The following is a 19,039-nucleotide window of genomic DNA, read 5'->3' as shown; positions in this document are numbered from 1 at the left end:
TAGCCCGTGGGTTGGCTGCTCTTGAGCCAGGCGCCCAACCAGGATCCTTAGGTCAAATGAATAAAAACATGGAACTCCTAGGCCCTTTCTTCACAGAAGAATCTTTGGACTGGAATGTGTTTTAACTTCAGGGGATACATGCACAGGCTAGTTACATAGGTATATAGTGTGATGACGACGTTTGGGATTCTATTGATACGGTCACCCAAACAGTGAGCATGGTACCCATCAGATTGTTTTTCAGTCCTTGCCTCCTGCCCATTACCGCCCCCTTTCAAAGTCCCCAGTGTCTGTTGTTCTCTTTTATATCTGTGTGTATCCAGTGTCTAGCTCCTACTATAAGTGAGAATATGTGGTATCCGCTTTCCTGTTTCTGTTAATGGGATGTTTTTCTTAAAGGAGGATTCTGAACATGGTTGATGATAGATAATGGTTGGTGATAGATAATAAGATTAACTGACCATGACTGGAGGATCAAAAAAACTTTCAAACTAGAAGACCCAAAAAGTTAGAAAAATGTTGTTTTAAATTCTATTAAATGTTTCAGATAGATCATTTTCAGGTATCTCACTGTTTAAACAAAAGGTCAGACCAAAAAGGAAATCCTGACTTACCTAAAAAACCGTAGTTAAAAAGGCTTGGGCCAAATTAGTATTATCAGAACAGTGAAATAATACTAATTTGAAGAACTACGGTGCAAAGAGTACCACAAGATGGCAGTATGATCCCATCTGTGCTTTATCTGGTTGTCAGAAAGTCTGAGATGCTCTCACCTGTTGACTCTGCTTCCAAACTGCCCACCTCTTCCCTGAAGTTATTTTTAAGAGTACTGAGAAGTCTCTAGTTGATGAAAAAGGTATAAAGCTAGACAAACTGGGTGTGGTGGCTTATGCCTGAAATCCCAGAACTTTGGGAGGCTGAGGCAAGAAGTTCCCCTGAGTCCAGAATTTGAGACCATCCTGGACAACATGGTGAAACCTCGTCTCTACAATAAATCAAACAATTAGCAGGGTGTAGAGGCGCACAGCTACTTGGGAGGCTGAGGAAGAAGGATTGCCGGAGTCCAGCACGTCAAGGCTACAGTGGCCATGATTGTGACAATGCACTCCAGCCTGGGAGACAGAGACTCCAATTCCAAAATAATTATTAATTAATTTAAAATTTTTTAAATCTAAACAGATGTGGCATCTATTATTCTACCCTTCATTTTACTCATTTTCTCAGCTCATTTGACTCCCAAGATCTTAGAAGCTTTATGAAGCTGGATTATTTCACCTAGAATCTTTTCTCAGTACTATCACCTTTCTGAAGGAGATTTCATGTGGACCCAAAATTTTGTGCCACAATAGACGGAGAACATTAAGAGGAAGATGTGCCGGGCTCAGTGGCTCAGCTTGTAATCCCGCGCTTTGGGAGGCTGAGGTGAGTGAATTGCCTGAGCCCGTGGGTTCGAGACCCACCTGGGCAACTTGGAGAGACCTCATCTCCACAATAAATTAAAAATTAGCCAGGCGTGGTAGCACTCATCTGTAGTTCCAGCTGCTTGGAAGGCTGAGGCGGAAGGATTGCTGGAGCCCAGCAAGTCGAGGCTGCGGCAGCCAGGAGCGGCCACTGTACTCCAGTCTGGGTGACAGAGTGAGACTTCAACTCAAAAAAAAAAAAAGAGGAAGATGACAGGAGAGCAAAAGAGCAGAATGTTAGAAACAGGGTACATAAAGGGGAGAATACAGTGCTGTGCACAGGATGGTGCTTAATAAATGACATTGGATAACTCAGACTTTTTTTATTAAATATGTAAAAAGTAGTCCTCATTTTACAAGCTCAAAATAAGACAAATGCGCCAGCATGTATAGTTGGTATATTTATAAACCGCATCCACCCAGAAACCCACTACAGACACAATCTGTATTACATTCAACATCTGTATATTTGTATATAATACCATAAAAAATACAAAATGAACTGCCACCACATTCATTCAGTACATTTGATAGAATTTCAAAACAAAGGCAAAAAACAGAACCTCCCAAGTACCAATTCATTATTTTGTAAAAAATACAGCAAGACTAATTATAACGGTTCCATTCAGATCGAGTCAGTAAGATATGTTTCTATGTTACTGAAACACAGCTAAAGTTGTAAATTTTAATTACTAAGATAACAGTACTTCTGATTGATAACTGACCTTAAAATAGTGAATGCTAATATATATTCATTTTGACATTTTTAAGTCTTCAAAACTTAAATGATACAATCTGAAAGTATATGTACCTTGCCATTCATTCAACAAACATGATTTATTTTAATACAATTCAATTAACTAACCAGAATTCTATATCTATTTCCTGCCTGTTAGGGTTCAGTCTTAAATCTGACTACAACAAATGCAGCAGTTCAGAATTTATTCGATAAGATTAATTCCAATTTACTGGGTAGCTTTTAAACTATTTCACTGCTTATAAATATAAATCACTAGATAGTCTATACCAGTGGTTCCTTACATCAGAATTATGTAAGGAGTTCTTTAAAAAATACATGGGTTTCACATCCTAACAAATGACTAAGCATTCAGAACATCTTTATTTTTTTAAAGTTCTCAGGTGATAATGCTGTGCAGCCTAGTGTAAGAAGGGCTGACCTAGACCACTAAGCCTGTGGTTCTCAACTTTTAAGGTGCATCAAAATCACTGGGGGAAACTTAAAAAAAAAAAAAAAGGCAAAACAAATAAACCAAAACCAAATGTGCTTCAGTAGACCGAAACTGAACATGGTGTTCAGGAACCAGCATTCGTTCTGAACAACCATTACAGTTGTCCAAAACCACTCTGAGAAACAATACACTGCCTTCATCAGATATATTATAAATGAATACGTGCAGCAATTTAGGTGACATTGTCCCTCAAGCCTAGGCAGTTTCAGCAAGTGTTTAAGGGCAACTTAGCCTTTTCAAATAAAATATACTTGTCTTAAATACAAGGTCAAAGTCAGGAGAATTGTGAGACCACAATTCATTCATTAAAGAAGGAAAAGGCCCTTTAAAAGCAGACTATTTAAACCTTTAAACAAACCAGTTCTTAGTACTCAATACTAATGCTTTCTCCATTCTTAGCCTGGTATTTGATCAGAGGTAGTGATTCCAGCTTAATAAAAATACAATGTGGATTGTAAAAGATTCACTTTCATTCTAATCATACATCTTTACAGGCTCTGTACAGTCCCTGTGTAATAGAGATTAGAGACCAGTTGGATGTTAAATATTATGCTAAAACAGTGACTAATATACTCTCGATTTGAAACAATAAAACATCATAATATTTTCCCCACTTAACAAGTTCCTACGTATATTATCAGGGAAAAAATCTAGAGAACACTGAAGGTATCATGCTGCCTCTTTTGTGAAGCTCTTTACTAATTTTCCACCATTCCTGTCATGATCTATAAAGAGGGTTGTTGGAATATATCGTTCTACTTTAAGAATTTTTTAAAAGCACAGAAACCTTATCTCAATGTGTGGTGACTGCTACTCATTATAAATATATAAGCTTATTTGAATGTATGACAGCTCCACCACCCCTACCAAACTTTAGGAATAGTGGTAATCTGCTTCAAACCCAAAAGCTACAAAAGCAGCAAAAACACTAAGAGTATATGGTTAGTAGAATTTATCTGGCATTTTACCCATCTAAACTATGTCTAAAGTGCTATTATTTCCTGTGCATGCACTTTTCCATTATGTTCTTCACAAAGACATACACCATCTCTTTTCCAGGGGCATATATGATTAAACAACTGACATTTCTTCCTAACTAAGCAATGTAAAGGCAATTACCAAAAATCAGCACTGTATTGCCAGAAAGGCAAGTCATTTCACAAAATAAGAAAAAGAAACTTTTAATAAGCTAAAACAAATACTAATTTTTAACTACATAGAGTCTAGATTCATAACAATCATTTTCTAGTTTATAAATGATTCAAGGCCAAAATAATGAATTTTAAAATTAAACAAAAGTTGAAAAAATTACATATAAATATCAAAACCAAGTGACATTATGTCTGTGACTTAGAAAGAAAGGCTTTTTGAATAGCTGAAATGAAGATATGAAGACACAGCAACCCTGGGATAAGGATTTCAACATGTAACACAATGGGATAAGGCACTATCGCAACTTCTGTCTACACTTAAGCCACCTTCATCCAAACATGGGATAGGGGAAGAAAACACACAAAGACAACTTTTTACGTTCTTTTAGCTGGTCTGGCAGTTAACTGCTTTTCTCTTTCAAATTCCTTCTCTCGTTGTTGTTCCCTTTCCAACTCTTCTTTTTGTCTCTTCTGCTGCAGTTTAAGTGCTCTTTTCTGTGTTAAAAAAAAGTTAAAACAAGAGAGCAGTCAAAGGTTACAGGTTACAACCTAATTTAAAAATAACAGTGCCTCGATTTGAGGTAATCAATTCATATTCATAAATCTCATATTTAACTTTTAAATTCATTCGGAATAATTTAAGGTCCCTTTGACTGAGAGAACTGCAGTACATATCCAGAAAATATGTGCCTGTTAGCCCAGCTATTAGTATAGAAGCTCAGAGTGCAGTTCAAAAAAGGACATACTTTAAAAGAAAACAATGTACCATGAATTAAGTATGCCACTGTATATGGAGGTGTAAAAAGTCAAAAAAGAAAACTGAAGAAAAACAACTAAACCGCTACTCTTGCCAAAAATGTGAAAGATTCTTCAACTCACCTTTAACTTTGATGTCTTTTCATGAAGCATCAGCATCTCTTTTCTGATATTCACTAACTTGGCATGATAGTGTTTAGCCTCAGTGAACTTAAAATGGAAAAATAAATGAAAAGTCAAGGTAAAATAGACTAAAATGTCAAAATAAATAAATACATGCCTAAATTACAGTTCATTCTTCTTAAATTAGCCAAATTTTTTAGAGCCTTAATTATCTCCACATTTTAATTCCAAAATAAAAATTTCATTTAAGCCATCAACAGGACTTTAAAAGCATCTGGTTCAGTTCAGATTGACAAGAAAGAGTTACTAAACATAAAATAGACATATCCATATAGTAAATTGGGTACAGACAACATTTTGCTTTAAAAACATGCAATATAATTCTAAAATTTCAGTGAGACTATCCAATAATGCTATCAATTTCATTGAAGAAAAGTGAAACACTCTCTACTGCCTTTACAAAAGAGAGAAACTGAGCCAGGGTACATGGGACAGGTTAGGTGAAGTATCTGCCCACCAGGAAAAACCAAGCTGTAGCCAGAAAGCCCTGAAGAGGACTATGGACAAGTTTAGTCCTGCTCCTTGGGTTTTTGAAGACAAACTAAGCAAAATGACCTAAGCAAAATGACATTGCTTCCCAAGGAGTGATAGTACAGACTTCACATCTCAGCCAGCCTGCATAGCCTAAAATGAAGTTTCATGTCAGGAGAAGATGGGAAGATGACACAGGCCTACAAGATGTAAGAGCATGAAAAAAAAAAAAGACCGTGTTTTCAGACAATGTACCAGGAAGAGAAGAAGTGAAAGGAGTGTCAGGAGAGAGATTTGCCAGCTTAATGTAGCTGCAAATAAAGTCATGGTCTGATGAGCTCTAGAGCTTATAGACCCTCTTTATAATTCTCTGAGCTTCCCAGTTTTCAGTTCTTAGATGATAATCAAAACCACCACTCTCGGCTGAGAAAAGAAAAAAGAGGAAGACTCCATTCTGCCCCTTCAGACTTACGCAATACTTTATATCTGCTTGGATCATTCATTCAATAATTAATCATTCTGCTGCAACATGAACTCAGTGGGGAACATAAAAGTAGGTGCGTATGGCTTTGCCTACCTTCGTCACAAGAAACCAAGAACTACTGGGCAGAGAGTCTGTATTTACTACCACCAGTTTCTGTCTAATGTCAGAAAATATGAACTTTGTTTTTCATTGTTATATTAGGAAAACTTTAGTAAACCACCTTTGTCCAACGAAAAGTCCATTTTTTTAGTTATATACAAATGGTTACAAAAATTTGCAAATCAATTTCCTTTTAATGTTTAAGAGGAAAGGAAAAGCAACAAGTTCCTTATTTTTGTTAACTCTCTGTTTTTTAAAATAAGGAATATTGGTTCCACTCATCAAAAAGCTATAGAGCTGGCCAGGCTCGGTGGCTCAGCCTGTAATCCCAGCACTTTGTGAGGCCGCGGCTAGTGGACTGCCTGAGCCCGCAGGTTCAAGATCAGCCTGGGTAACTTGGCGAGACCTTGTCTCTACAATAAATCAAAAAAATTAGCCAGGAGTGGTAGCGTAGGCCTGTAGTTCCGACTACTTGGAAGGCTGAGGCAGAAGGATCACTGGAGCCCAGCAGGTCGACACTGGGGTGGCCGTGAATGTGCCACTGCACTCCAGCCTAGATGAGAGTGAGACTCCGACTCAAAAAAAAAAAAAAAAAAGAGCTAGAAAGCTTCAGATATAATGCAACTACTAGTCTATGTTGAAAGATATAATTGATCATTCTCAAAGTGTCTACTTCAGCCCATGGTTTTAATTTATTTTAGTATTATAAATATGCCATATAATTAAATAAAAAGCTAATTTAAGAAACCATATTGGTAGTTAAAGAGATGTGCTTTCCTTAAAGGAAAAAATAGTACTCCAGAGATTCCTTACTTCCAGTTATCTTTCCTAAGTCTTTAATTATGAGCAGATCTACTCCAGATTCATAAATAAGTTCAATTTCCCATTACAAGTTCAACATTTGAGAGATGACAAAAGAAATTGTAGTAAGGCAAGTCAAAGTTTCCTGTTAAAAGGACAAATTCTAAACTTTAAAAATTAGACAGTAAGATCCTAAATACAAATAAGTACGTAGTTGGGAAGATAAACCTAGCTATTACTAAAACACAATGTCATTAAGTTACATCAACTAAATCATACTCACCAAAGCATTAATATCCAACATTGAATGACATTCTTTAAATTTTGAAATCTCTTGTTCCAGTGTGTCTAATAATACAACTTGGTTCTGTCTAAAACAAAAGCACAAGCCAAAATAAATTCTACATATGGGAGGGGACCCCCCCAAAAATCAGAATTATCTTTTGGAGTGTAGGCCCCTTGTAGTACAGGCTTCCCCCACTACATAAGTGTTCCAGGAGCCCGTCTGTATCAGTGTACCAGATAGTGTTGTTATAAGTGGGTATGTTCAGTGTGAATTTTTTTTTGAGGTTCTTTCAACACGTTTGCCCATTACATGATGGATAATTTAAGACTGCACCTGCCCACATTATGCTGAGTATTCAGCAGTCTTTGACCAAAAACTGGCAATGACTCCCATGCCCCATCTTCCCTATTCAACCAATCTCACCCCAAGTGACTTTTTTTTTATTTCCCTAATTAAAAAAAGCCCTCAAAGGGTAATGTTTGCCAATGTGAATGGGCTGAAACAAAAAATGGCAGAAGCACTAAAAGGCATTAAAAGTGACAAGTTCAAAAACTGTTATGAGCAGTGGAAAAAGTGTCTCAATAGGTGTATTGCATCAAACAGGTGAGTGAAGGTGACTGAAGTTTAAACATGTAAGAATAAATACACAATTTTTTATAAATAAATTCAAAGTTTTCTTGGGTCCCCCCTCGTACTATAAGTGCAGGGTCATTAAAAGGAAATCACATTTTATCTTGGTTAATGCTAACAGTTGGAAATTTACTGACTCTCCAAGGCTTACTGGGTTTAACATAATCTTTTTTCAAAATAATATTCCAAAGCCACATTCTAATAGCTAAATGTGTCTTGCCTCAATTACAGACTCTATAACTAAAATAATCAAATCATTTAAAATTATTTTATTACCTGTTACTTTTAGCAACTCTGTATTATTCCCAAAAAAAGAGTTTTTTAGTATTTTGCCCAAGAAACTTAAAAAACTCCAACATTTCTGTAAAAGAAACTGGGCATGGAGGCTCACGCCTGTAATCCCAGCACTTAGGGAGGCTGAGACAAGAAGATTTCCTGAGTCCAGGAGTTCGAGACCAGCCTGGGCAACATAGTGAGACCTAGACTCTACAATAAATTTTTTTTTTTTTAATTAGCTGGGCATGGTGGTGTGCAACTGTTTGTAGTTTCAACTACTTAGAAGGCTGAGGCAGAAGAATCACCTGGCAGGCTGAAGCTATGGTTAGCTGTGATAGTGCCACTACACTTCAACCTGGGCAACAGAGTGAGTCTTCGACTTAAAAAAAGAAAAAAGAAATGAGGCACAATGACCTTTCAGATTAGAGTTGGGAAAGATGCAGTATCAAGGAATAAGAAGTGAAAAAGAACAAATAAGCAGTAAAATAAAAAAAGCATAGGACTAGGAATCACAAGCTTTCTCCTACCAGTAGCCAGTTGTGTGATCTTGGAAATTCAATTTATCTCTCTGGGCCTAAATCTTATCACAGATAAGGTCAGACTAGATGATTTCTAACATTCCTCATTAAAGTTCTGATTCAAAACCTATTGAAGAAGAGAAGCCAACTTCCCTGATACTCCTTTCCAGATCAATCAATGTTAGGATCACAGGAATAAGTGACACTAAAGGGTCACCTAACTGAATCTTGTAAAGAATGCTATAAAGAAAAATATGATGTGATTTGCTTGCAAAACTGTGCTACACAGAGAACAGAGATGCAATGAAGAAACCGAACAACTACAACATCTCCACCATTCAGCATTGAGTTTGGCATCACCACAGATCATAAATCTGTCCCTTCAGCTTGGACTGAAGACCACAGAAGGTGAAACAGAATGGATGACAGGAAAACCCAGCAAGTCAATCACTGACGATAAATCAGACAGCCAAAACAGGCTGTTAGAACTGCAAAACAATGCAAGAAAAATCAACTAAAACAAAAGCTGGTTCTTCAAAAGATCAATAAAATTTGATAAACCTCTAATCAGGCCAACCAGGAAAAAAGAGGAAAGACACAAATAACTAATATTACTCGTGAAAGAGAGGTCATCATTTATTATCCTATAAATGATCCCATGACATTTATAGGATAATAAAGGAATACTTTCAACAACTCAATGCTCACAAATTTGATAACTTGGATGGAATGGACTAATTTCTTGAAAGACACAAGTTACCAAAACTCACACAAGGAGAAACAAAAAAACTTATGTTGGCTATATTTATTAGACAAATTGCATAAATAAGTAATAACCTTTCAAAAAAAAAAAAAAAAGCACTAAGACCAGATGGCTTCTACCAAACATTTAAGGAAGAAATTATACCAATTCTCCACAATCTCTTCCAGAAACTACAGTAGTGCCCCCTTATCTGCAGTTTTACTTTACTCAGTTTCAGTTACTCCTAGTCAACCTCAGTCTGCAGTTTATCATCTCACCGTATCACAAGAGAAGGATGAGAACACAGTAAGCTATTCTGAAAGAGAGACCACAGTCACCTAATTTTTAAAGTAATAACTGTAAAGTATATTTTTATAATTATTTCATTTTATTAAGAGCTATCATAAATTTATTTCTGATTAGGCATAGTGGCTCACACCTGTAATCCCAGCACTTCTGGAGTCCAAGGCAGAAGGACTCCTTGAGCTCAGGAGTTCTAGACCAGCCTAGGCAACATACTGAAACCTCGGTCTCTACAAAAAAACAAAAACAAAAATTAGCCAGGCATGGTGATAAGCACCTATAGTTCCAGTTACTTGGAAGGCTGAGGTGAAAGGATTGTCTGAGCCCAGCAGGTCAAGGCTGTGGTAGCCATGAGCGTGCTATTGCACTCCACCCTAGGTGACAGTGTAAGACTTTGATTTTAAAAAAAAAAATCTGAAATGCTCCAAGATGTGAAATTTCTGAATGCTGAATGATACCACAAATGAAAAATTCCAAACCTGACCTCATGTGATGGGTCACACTCAAATCTTTGTTTCATGTACAAACTTATTGAAAACATTGTATAAAATTACCTTCAGGCTATGTGTATAAGGCATGCATGAAACAAATGAATTTCATGTTTAGGTTTGGGTCCCATCCCATTATGTATATATAAATATTCCAAATTCTAAAAAAATCAAAAGCCTGAAACACTTCTGGTCCCAAGCATTTTGGATAAGGGATACTCAACCTGTAACTGGGTCTGGTACTAACTGCAATTTTAGGTATCTGCTGGAAGTCTTGAAAAGTATCATCCCTCAGAAAAGGGGAGACAATTGTAGAAGCTAAGGAAGCACTTCCCAACTCATTCTATGAGGTTAGTTACCCTAAAACCAAAACTAGAAAAAAACATCATGAGAAAGGGAAACTATAGACAATATGTCCCATGAACATAGATGTAATAATCCTCCACAAAATATTAGCAAATTGAATCCAACAAGGTGTAAAAACAATTATACAACACATCCAAGTAGGACTTATTCCAAGGATATACAGCTGGTGCAGTATTAAAAACCAATAAATATAATCTACCACATCAACAGGCTTAAAAAAGAAAAATCAAATTGTTTTAAAAATCAGCAAAGTCCTTTCCAGGAAGAAGCTACTGGGAGTGACTGTTGGCTCCTGGCTCTGCCTCAGCACTGCAGCGCCTGGCAGTACACTGGCAGCAAGGACTGCGGAGGGAGCACAGCGAGGGAGTCCAGAGGCAGAGTCTGCCTGAGCCCGCAGGTTCGAGACCTGCCTGCGTAACTTGGCGAGACCTCAACTCTACAATAAATCAAAAATTAGCCGGGCGTGGTAGCACATGCCTGTAGTTCTAGCTACTTGGAAGGCTGAGGCGGAAGGATCGCCAGAGCCCAGCAGGTCGAGGCTGCGGTGGCCGGGAGCAGCCACTGCACTCCAGTCTGGGCAACAGAGTGAGACTCCAACTCAAAAAAAAAAGAAGAAGAAGAAAAAAGAGGCACCCTGCCAACATCTTGGAAAACTGGTCAGGAAAGTGCTACGGCTTGCTCACCACAGACGACAGACCCAATCTCTGTGATGGCAGGTTAACTACTCAGGGGTTGATCATGACCCAGAGGGAATATCCCAAAAGCACAAACTCCAGAGGTACAGGAGGAGTGCTGAGTCTCAGGTGCCCCACCCCTTACCCTGATTCAGTCGTGGGACAAAGGGTCTGACCAAAAAAGGACAAGGAGATCAGTGGTGAGTCAAGGGCTGACCAAACCCCCTCCTCTCCAACAATCCTCTGAACATCAGACCCACACAGCTGGGGCATGACTGAGAGGGATAAACCCAGGTGAAACCTCAATAGGAGGACTACACTCCAGGATAAGCCTGGCTGGGGTGTCTCCCGCCAGTACCTGGGGAAGAGACAATCCCATATCTCCCCACCTGAAGGGGATTCCCCCCGACCATAGGAGAATGGGAGGGGAGGACTGAAACCCTATCCACTTCCACCATCGGGAAGATTGTGAATGAGGCCGCAGCTCTGCATGATATAGCCGAGGGGCTTACCTGTGAGCAGCAGAGAGGAACAATTACAGAACCTGCCACAAGAGGGCAGGTTGTTTTCTGGGATTTTTGTTTGTTTAATTTTTTTTTTTCCTTTGTGCTCAAATGTGTATGTGAGATTCAATCTGAATTGTCCCTCACCTTTTTTTTTTATTTCTTCTTACATTTTTTGTTGTCTGTTTATGTGTGTATGTGAATGACTGAGTGTTCATCTTTCAATTATTTTTGTTTGTTTGCTTTGGGTTTTTTCTATTTTTTTTAGCTTAATGTGTGTGTGAATGTATGTGTGAGGATTGGAAGTTCTTTTTTCCCCCCTCTTTTCTCTGTTTTGTGTTGGGCATGTGTGTGTGAGTGTTCGGTTTTTCTTCATTGTTGTTTTTATTCATTTTTTGTTTGCTTTGCTTTGTTTTTTGCCCAGTTTGTCTTGGTTTACAGGTGTGTATGTGTGTGTGTGTGTTTAATTGCTTTTTACTTTGGTTTCTGCTTTTGTTTTTCTGTGTGTGTGTGTTTGTCAATCTTATTTCATTCTACTTTTTTCTGTTCTCCTCATTCTTGTGACTTTATCTTAGACTCAGGGGTACACACACATATCCACTGCATTGTCATATACAGTGATGGTGAGGAGTGGGCCTCAGGGAACCTATACCACAATCATTGTGATTTGCAGTAGTTTTTGAATCCTAGCTCCCCATCCTCCATCTTATTTGACTCTCAAAACTACAAGAGACAGCAAAGCTTCCCACTCACAGCACTATTTCAAAATAGAACAAATCAAGAGCCCTAATCAGAGGGTTGAACAAACATCAGAAGTGAAAGCCTCTCCCATTGCCACTGAATAATGGAACTAAAGAGAAAAGAAAAAGATCTGTCACAAATGAGGAAAAATCAATGAAAGAACACAGGTAATTCCCAGTGTAACAAACAGAAAACGCCTGAAAAATCAAAGCTTAGCACCCAAACAATGGAAGTCACCAATGACTGGCCCCAGAATACAACAGGGATTAGGGGATGGATGGAAAGAGTAGTAATACTCAAGAAAGACAAGATGCAACACTGAAAGAACTTGTAACAGTGATTTTGACCATAAAAAAATTTCGTACCTGCATAATGAACATTTGTATACCTAACCCTGAATTGTATGCCACATACTTAAAATTTTTAAAGCATTTTATTTAATAGTAAAAAAAATTCATCCAGGAAATAACAAGATGACAAACATGGAAAGCAGAATTAAACAAGCTGAAGAAATAATCTCAGAAACCGGAGACCAAAATATGGAATTAACCTGATCTGTAAAAAACATAGAAAGAAAACTCAGAAAGAACAAAGCCTCCAAGAGATATACAATTATATCAAGAGGCTAAACCTATGCCTCATTGGTATCCCAGAAGAAGAAAGGGAAAGGGAGAACACCTTGGAACAGGTATTCCAGGACGTTATCAAAGCAAACATTCCCCATCTCACCAGAGATATGATCATCCAAACACAAGAGATATGGAGTCCCCTGCAAGACATCAAAAGAGAAGACCAACCCATAGATACAGTAATGCACCTACACAAAGTAGGTACAAAAGGAAAAAATCCTAAAGACAGCAAGAGAGAAAGGTCACACTACCTACTGGGGAAACCCAATCAGAATAGCAGCAGCCCTATCAGCAGAAACAATAGAAGTTAGAAGAGACTGGAGTCCAATACTCAAAATCCTCAAAGATAAACAATTTCATCCAAGAATTTCATAACCAGCTAAGCTCAGCTTAATCAGTGATGGAGAACTAAAATCCTTCTTAGACATTCAATCCCTAAAAGATTATGCGGCTTCCAGACCAGCTCTACAGGAGACACTTAAAAAGGTATTAAGCACAGAAGAAAGAAAGAAAAAAAGAATGACCACACACTTCCCAAGAGAACAGGAGAACACAGAACCAACACAGAATACATCGCAACTACACACATACATCAACCCAAAAGCTGAAAGGCAACAAACAAAGAAAAATCTTTATAAGAACCTCATGATGGGAATAAGCAATCACATTTCAATTGTCAGCCTGAACGTCAATGGACTAAATGTACCACTGAAAAGATTCAAAATGGCAAACTGGATAAAAAAACCATGACACAATCATTTGCTGCATCCAAGAAACTCATCTTATCACAAGGACACACATAGGCTCAGAGTTACAGGATGGAAAACGAATTTCCAGGAAAATGGATCAAAAAAGAAGGCAGAAGTTGCATCTTAATATCAGACAAAACAACCTATTAGCTATGAAAAATTTGTAAAGATACAAAAAGACATTATATAATGATAAAAGGTTCAATCCATCAACAAGAAATATTCATCCTAAACATATATGCATCAAACACAGGAACACCAGCATTTATAAAGCAACTACTAAGTAAACTAAAAAAAAATTACATTGACTCTAACACTATTATAGCTGGGGATCTAAAAACCCCTCTAAGAACCCTAGACAGATCATCAAGACAAAAAATCAACAAAGAGTTCTGGAACCTCAAATTGATACTTGACCCAATAGACTTAAAAGATACCTACAGAACATTTCACCTAAAAACCACAGAATACACATTCTACTCATAACCACACGGAATGCACTCCAAGATGGATCACATCCTCGGTCATAAATCAAGCATAAACAAATTTCATGAGATCGAAATACTGCCATGCACCTTCTCAGATGACAGTGGAATAAAAATAAGTATCAACACCAACAAAATTACCCCAAAACCCACAAAGACATGAACACTAAACAGCATGATGATGAACAACTCTTGAGTCAACACAGATCAAACCAGAAACTAAAAGATTCTTGAAAATGAATGAAAACAAAGAAACATCTTACCAAAACCTCTGGAATGCCACGATAACAGTTCTAAGAGGGTAATTTATATCTCTACAAATACACATGAAGAAAATGGAAAAATCACAAGTTAACAGCCTAACAAATCACCTAAGGGAGCTGGAAAGACAATACCACCAAAGCCCTAACATTAGCAGAAGAATAGATCACCAAAGTAAAAGCCCAAGTTCAAGACATAGAAGACAAAAATATCATAGAAAAAAAAAAATCAACAAAACAGAAAGTTGGTTCTTTGAAAGAATAAACAGGATTGATGGACCCCTAGCCAGAATGACCAAGAAAAAGAGAAAAGGCCCGAATAAACACAATCAGAAATGCAAAAGATCAAATCACAACTGACCCTGAGGAAATACAAAAGATTATCAGAGACTACTATGCATACCTGTATGGAAACAAACTTGATAACCTAAATGAATCAGAGGACTTTCTGACATTACACAACCTCCCAAAGTTGAAACAAGAAAACATTAAGATACTAAATAGACCAGTAACAACCCAGGAAATTGGCTCCATCATAAGAAAACTACCTACAAAAAGAGCCCTGGACCAGATGGCTTTCCAGTAGAATTCTACAAAACACACAAGGAGGAGCTGATACCAACCCTATTGAAAGTATTCCAGGTAACTGAGAAAGATGGAATTCTCCTCAAATCATTTGACGAAGCTAACATCATACTGATACCCAAAACAGGTAAAGATACAATAAAAACAGAGAACTACAGGCCATATTTCTTATGAACATAGATGCAAAAATTCTCAGCAAGATTATAGCAAATCGGATCCAACAACATATCTCAAAAATCATCCACCATGACCAAGTAGACTTTACCCTCAGGATACAAGGTTGATTCAATATCTGCAAGACAATAAATGCAATCAAATACATCAACCAATATAAAAACATGAACCACATGATTATATTATTAGATGCAGAAAAAGCCTTCTATAAAATCCAGCATTCCCTTCTTGATAAAAACCTTTGAAAACCTAGGCATAGAAGGAACATACCTCAAAATAGTAAGTGCTATCTACAATAAACCCACAGCCAGCATATTGCTAAATGGAAAAAAACTGGAAGCATTTCCCAGAAAACCAGAACAAGACTCTTAGAAATCCTGTGCAACATTGTGTTAGAAGTCCTAGCAAGAGCTATTAGACAAGAGAAGGAAATCAGGGGTATCCAAATAGGAAAAGAAGAAGCTAAGTTATCCCTGTTTGCTGATGATATGATCTTATACCTTGAAAATCCAAGAGAATCTGTCAAAACCTCCTTGCACTGATAAAGGATTTATGCAAAGTCTCAGGGTACAAAATAAATGTGCAAAAGACAGTCACATCTTATACACCAACAACAAACAGGCAGAGAACCAAATAAAAAGCACAATCCCTTTCACAATACCCACCAAAAAAAAAAAAAAAATGAAAGACCTTGGCATCTTCCTAACCAGAGAAGTGAAAGACCTTTACAATGAAAACTATAAAACACTGCTCAAAGAAATCCAAGAAGACACAAAAAATGGAAAAATATTCCACGCTCATGGATAGGAAGAACCAACGTTGTTAAGATATTCATTCTACCAAAGACAATCTACAGATTCAACACAATACCCATTAAATTACCAACATCATTCTCAGAAATGGCTGAGGTGAGTGGATTGCCTGAGCCCACGGGTTCGAGACCCGCCTGGGCAGCGAGACCTCATCTCTACAATAAATCAAAAAATCAGCTGGGCGTGGTAGCGCATGCCTGTAATTCCGGCAGCTTGGAAGGTTGAGGCGGAAGGATCGCCGGAGCCCAGCAAGTCGAGGCTCTGGTGGCCGGGAGCAGCCACTGCACTCCAGTCTGGGTGACAGAGTGAGACTCCAACTCAAAAAAAAAAAAAAAGAGATGGCAATAAAGAAATTCTTATGGAAACATACATGACCACAAACAGCCAAAACAATCCTTAGCAAAAGAAGCAAAGTGGGAGGTATCACGCTTCCAGACTTTAAACTTTACAATAAGGCTACAATAATAAAAACTTCCTGGTATTGGTACAAGAACAGGCATATGGACCGATGGAACAGGATAGAGATTCTAAAAGCAAAACCTCAAATACTCAACCAACTCATCTTCAACAAAGCCGCCACCAATAACCACTGGGGAAAGAAAGGAGAACCTATTCAGTAAATGGTGCTGGGAAAACTGGCTGACCACATACAGAAGACTGAAACAGGACCCCTACCTATCACAATACACAAAAGTCAACTCTAAATGGATCAAAGACCCTTAGGAAATGCAGGAGACACACTTACAGAAAGTGGAGTAAGCAACCAATTCCTGATAAAAACCCCAGGTGCCCATGCCATAAGAGATAGATAGACAACTGGGACCTCAACAAACTGCAAAGCAAAAGAAACCATCAAGAGTGTGAGGGAGACAGCCCACAGAATGGGAAAAAATATTTGCCAACTATATATCTGACAAAGGCCTAAACATCCAGGATCTACAAGGAACTCAAACACACCAAAAGGAAAAAAAACAAACAGCCCCATTAAAAAGTGGGCAAAACATAAAGAAGGACAAAATTATGAAACTTGCAGCAACTTGGATGGACTTAGAATCTATAATACTGAGTGATCTATCACAGAAACAAAGAACTGAGTATCACATGTTCTCATTCATAAGCAGACCTTGAACAACTACCGTAAAACTGTAAGAAAGGGATTGGCAGTAGTGAGAAACTGCCAGGGGAGGGGGCGGCATACCTCATCAAGAAGGGTACCTGCATAATGAACATTTGTATACCTAACCCTGAATTGTACCCCACATATTTAAAAAAAATTTTTTTTAATGTGGCCAGGCGCAGTGACTCATGTCTATAATCCAGCACTTTGGGAGGCCAAGGTGACAGGATTGCCTGAGCCCACGGGTTTGAGAACAGCTTGGGCAATTTGGCAAGACCTCATTTCTACAATAAATAAATAAAAGTCGACAAAAGATATGAATAGACACTTCTCAAAAGAACATATACAGACAGCCATCAGACACGTGAAAAAAGTACTCAGACTCACTAATCATTAGAGAAATGCAAATCAAAACCACATTGAGATACCACCTAACTCCCGTAAGAATGACCATCATTAATAAAACAAACAACAGATGCTTGGCAAAGATGCAGAGAAAAAGGAACATTTCTACACTGCTGGTGGGAATGCAAACTAGTGCAACCTCTATGAAAAATATTGTTCTAAAAGAACTAGAAATTGACCTTCCATATGACCCAGCAATCCTCCTACTGAGAATATATCCAGAGGAATTCAAAGCATTTTATAAAAAAGATACCTGCACATGCATGTTTGTTGCAGCACTATTCGCAATAGCAAAAACATGGGACCAACTGTGCTGCCCATCAAAACCTGACTGGATTTTAAAAATGTGATACATATACACAATGGAATATTATACAGCCATAAAGAAAGACAAACATATGGACTTCACAGCAACTTGGATAGATTTAGAGTCAATAATACTCAGTGATCTATCACAGAAACAAAGAACAGAGTACCACATGTTCTCACTCATAAGTGGACCCTGAACATTTACTATAATACTATAAGAAAGGGATTGGCAGTAGTGGGATACCAGAGGGGTGGCGGGGGGGAAGTATACAACATCAATAAGGGTACCTGATCTCAAACCAGGCAAAGTGAGGACCAAAGGGGGGACCAAAACTTTACCTGTACAATGCCCACTTAAATACCTGACTCTGAATTATATTCATCTTTAAAATAAAATTTTTTTTTAAAAAAACATATGGTCACATCAATTGATGTAGAAAAAGCATTTGTCAGAAATTCAATACCCATTCACTTTTAACAAACTAAGAAGAAGGACTTCCACAACTTGATAAAGAACACCTTAAAAACTACAGCTAACATCACACTTATGGTGAGAAAACTACATACTTTCTTCCTATGATCAGGAACAAGGCATATTCTCCCTCACTATTCCTATTCAATATTATACCGAAGTCCTAGCTAATGAAATAAGAAATAAAAGGTATAGAGAGTGGTAAGAAAGAAATAATATTTCTTTGTTTCCAGATGATTTCGTATGTAAAAATTCCCAAAGAATAAACAAAAAGCTTCCTAAAACTAATATATCAGTATGGAAAGTTTTCAGGAAAAAGGTTAGTATACAAAAGTCAGTTGCTTTTCTATGCAACAGCAATAAATTTGAAATTTTAAAAACAATTATCAGCCGGGCTCGGTGGCTCAGCCTGTAATCCCATGCCGTGGGAGGCTGAGGTGAGTGGATTGCCTGGTACCGAGGTCTCAAGATCCCTTGGAAAGATATAGCGGCAGCTGTTGCTTGTTTCCATGTAGTTTCACTTGCACACTAATTAGCACTGCCTCCTTAGGTGACCACTTTAAATGCCTAGGACTGTGTTTACTATTTTTGCAATAGCTAACACAAGCAAGAAACAGAAGAGCAGTGTGAGCGCTTAAACTAAAGCAAGTCATTTCTTCACCAATTTTCCCCACTTTTAAGATTTTGTGATCAAATTTTGGTTCAGTGGGAAATTGTGAATAGTAGCCATGTATCCTATATATACACACACACACACACACACATGTTCCTGGCCCAGCGCATTTTATATTATTCATTCTTTATGGTGAGAGTTTATAAAATTTCATCAGTTTATGAGACTTGTTACAAAATCTAGGAAA

The 19,039-nt window shown here is 37.8% G+C and overlaps 1 protein-coding gene across 3 annotated transcripts in view; it reads right to left on the bottom strand.

The window, feature by feature from the left end:
• Positions 1-19,039, bottom strand: part of BLOC1S6 (biogenesis of lysosomal organelles complex 1 subunit 6) — a 41,287-nt gene that overhangs the window by 10,454 nt on the left and 11,794 nt on the right. For 2 of the 3 annotated variants that reach the window (XM_008068643.1, XM_021717876.1), the window contains exons 3-5: positions 6,939-7,026; positions 4,741-4,827; positions 1,769-4,356 (exon numbers count right to left, since the gene is read on the bottom strand). In XM_008068643.1, coding sequence (XP_008066834.1) covers positions 4,237-4,356; positions 4,741-4,827; positions 6,939-7,026 — 295 coding nt within the window. In that variant the 3' untranslated portion in view covers positions 1,769-4,236. Of the gene's footprint in view, positions 1-1,768; positions 4,357-4,740; positions 4,828-6,938; positions 7,027-19,039 lie in introns of those variants that run through there. The other variant, XR_002482576.1, reaches the window with a different exon arrangement.

This window comes from Carlito syrichta, unplaced genomic scaffold (assembly GCF_000164805.1).
Source record: "Carlito syrichta isolate Samal-C Ts95f unplaced genomic scaffold, Tarsius_syrichta-2.0.1 Scaffold311418, whole genome shotgun sequence".
In the NCBI taxonomy this organism is placed as follows: Eukaryota; Metazoa; Chordata; class Mammalia; order Primates; family Tarsiidae; genus Carlito; species Carlito syrichta.
This window is presented reverse-complemented; position numbering and strand designations above follow the sequence as displayed.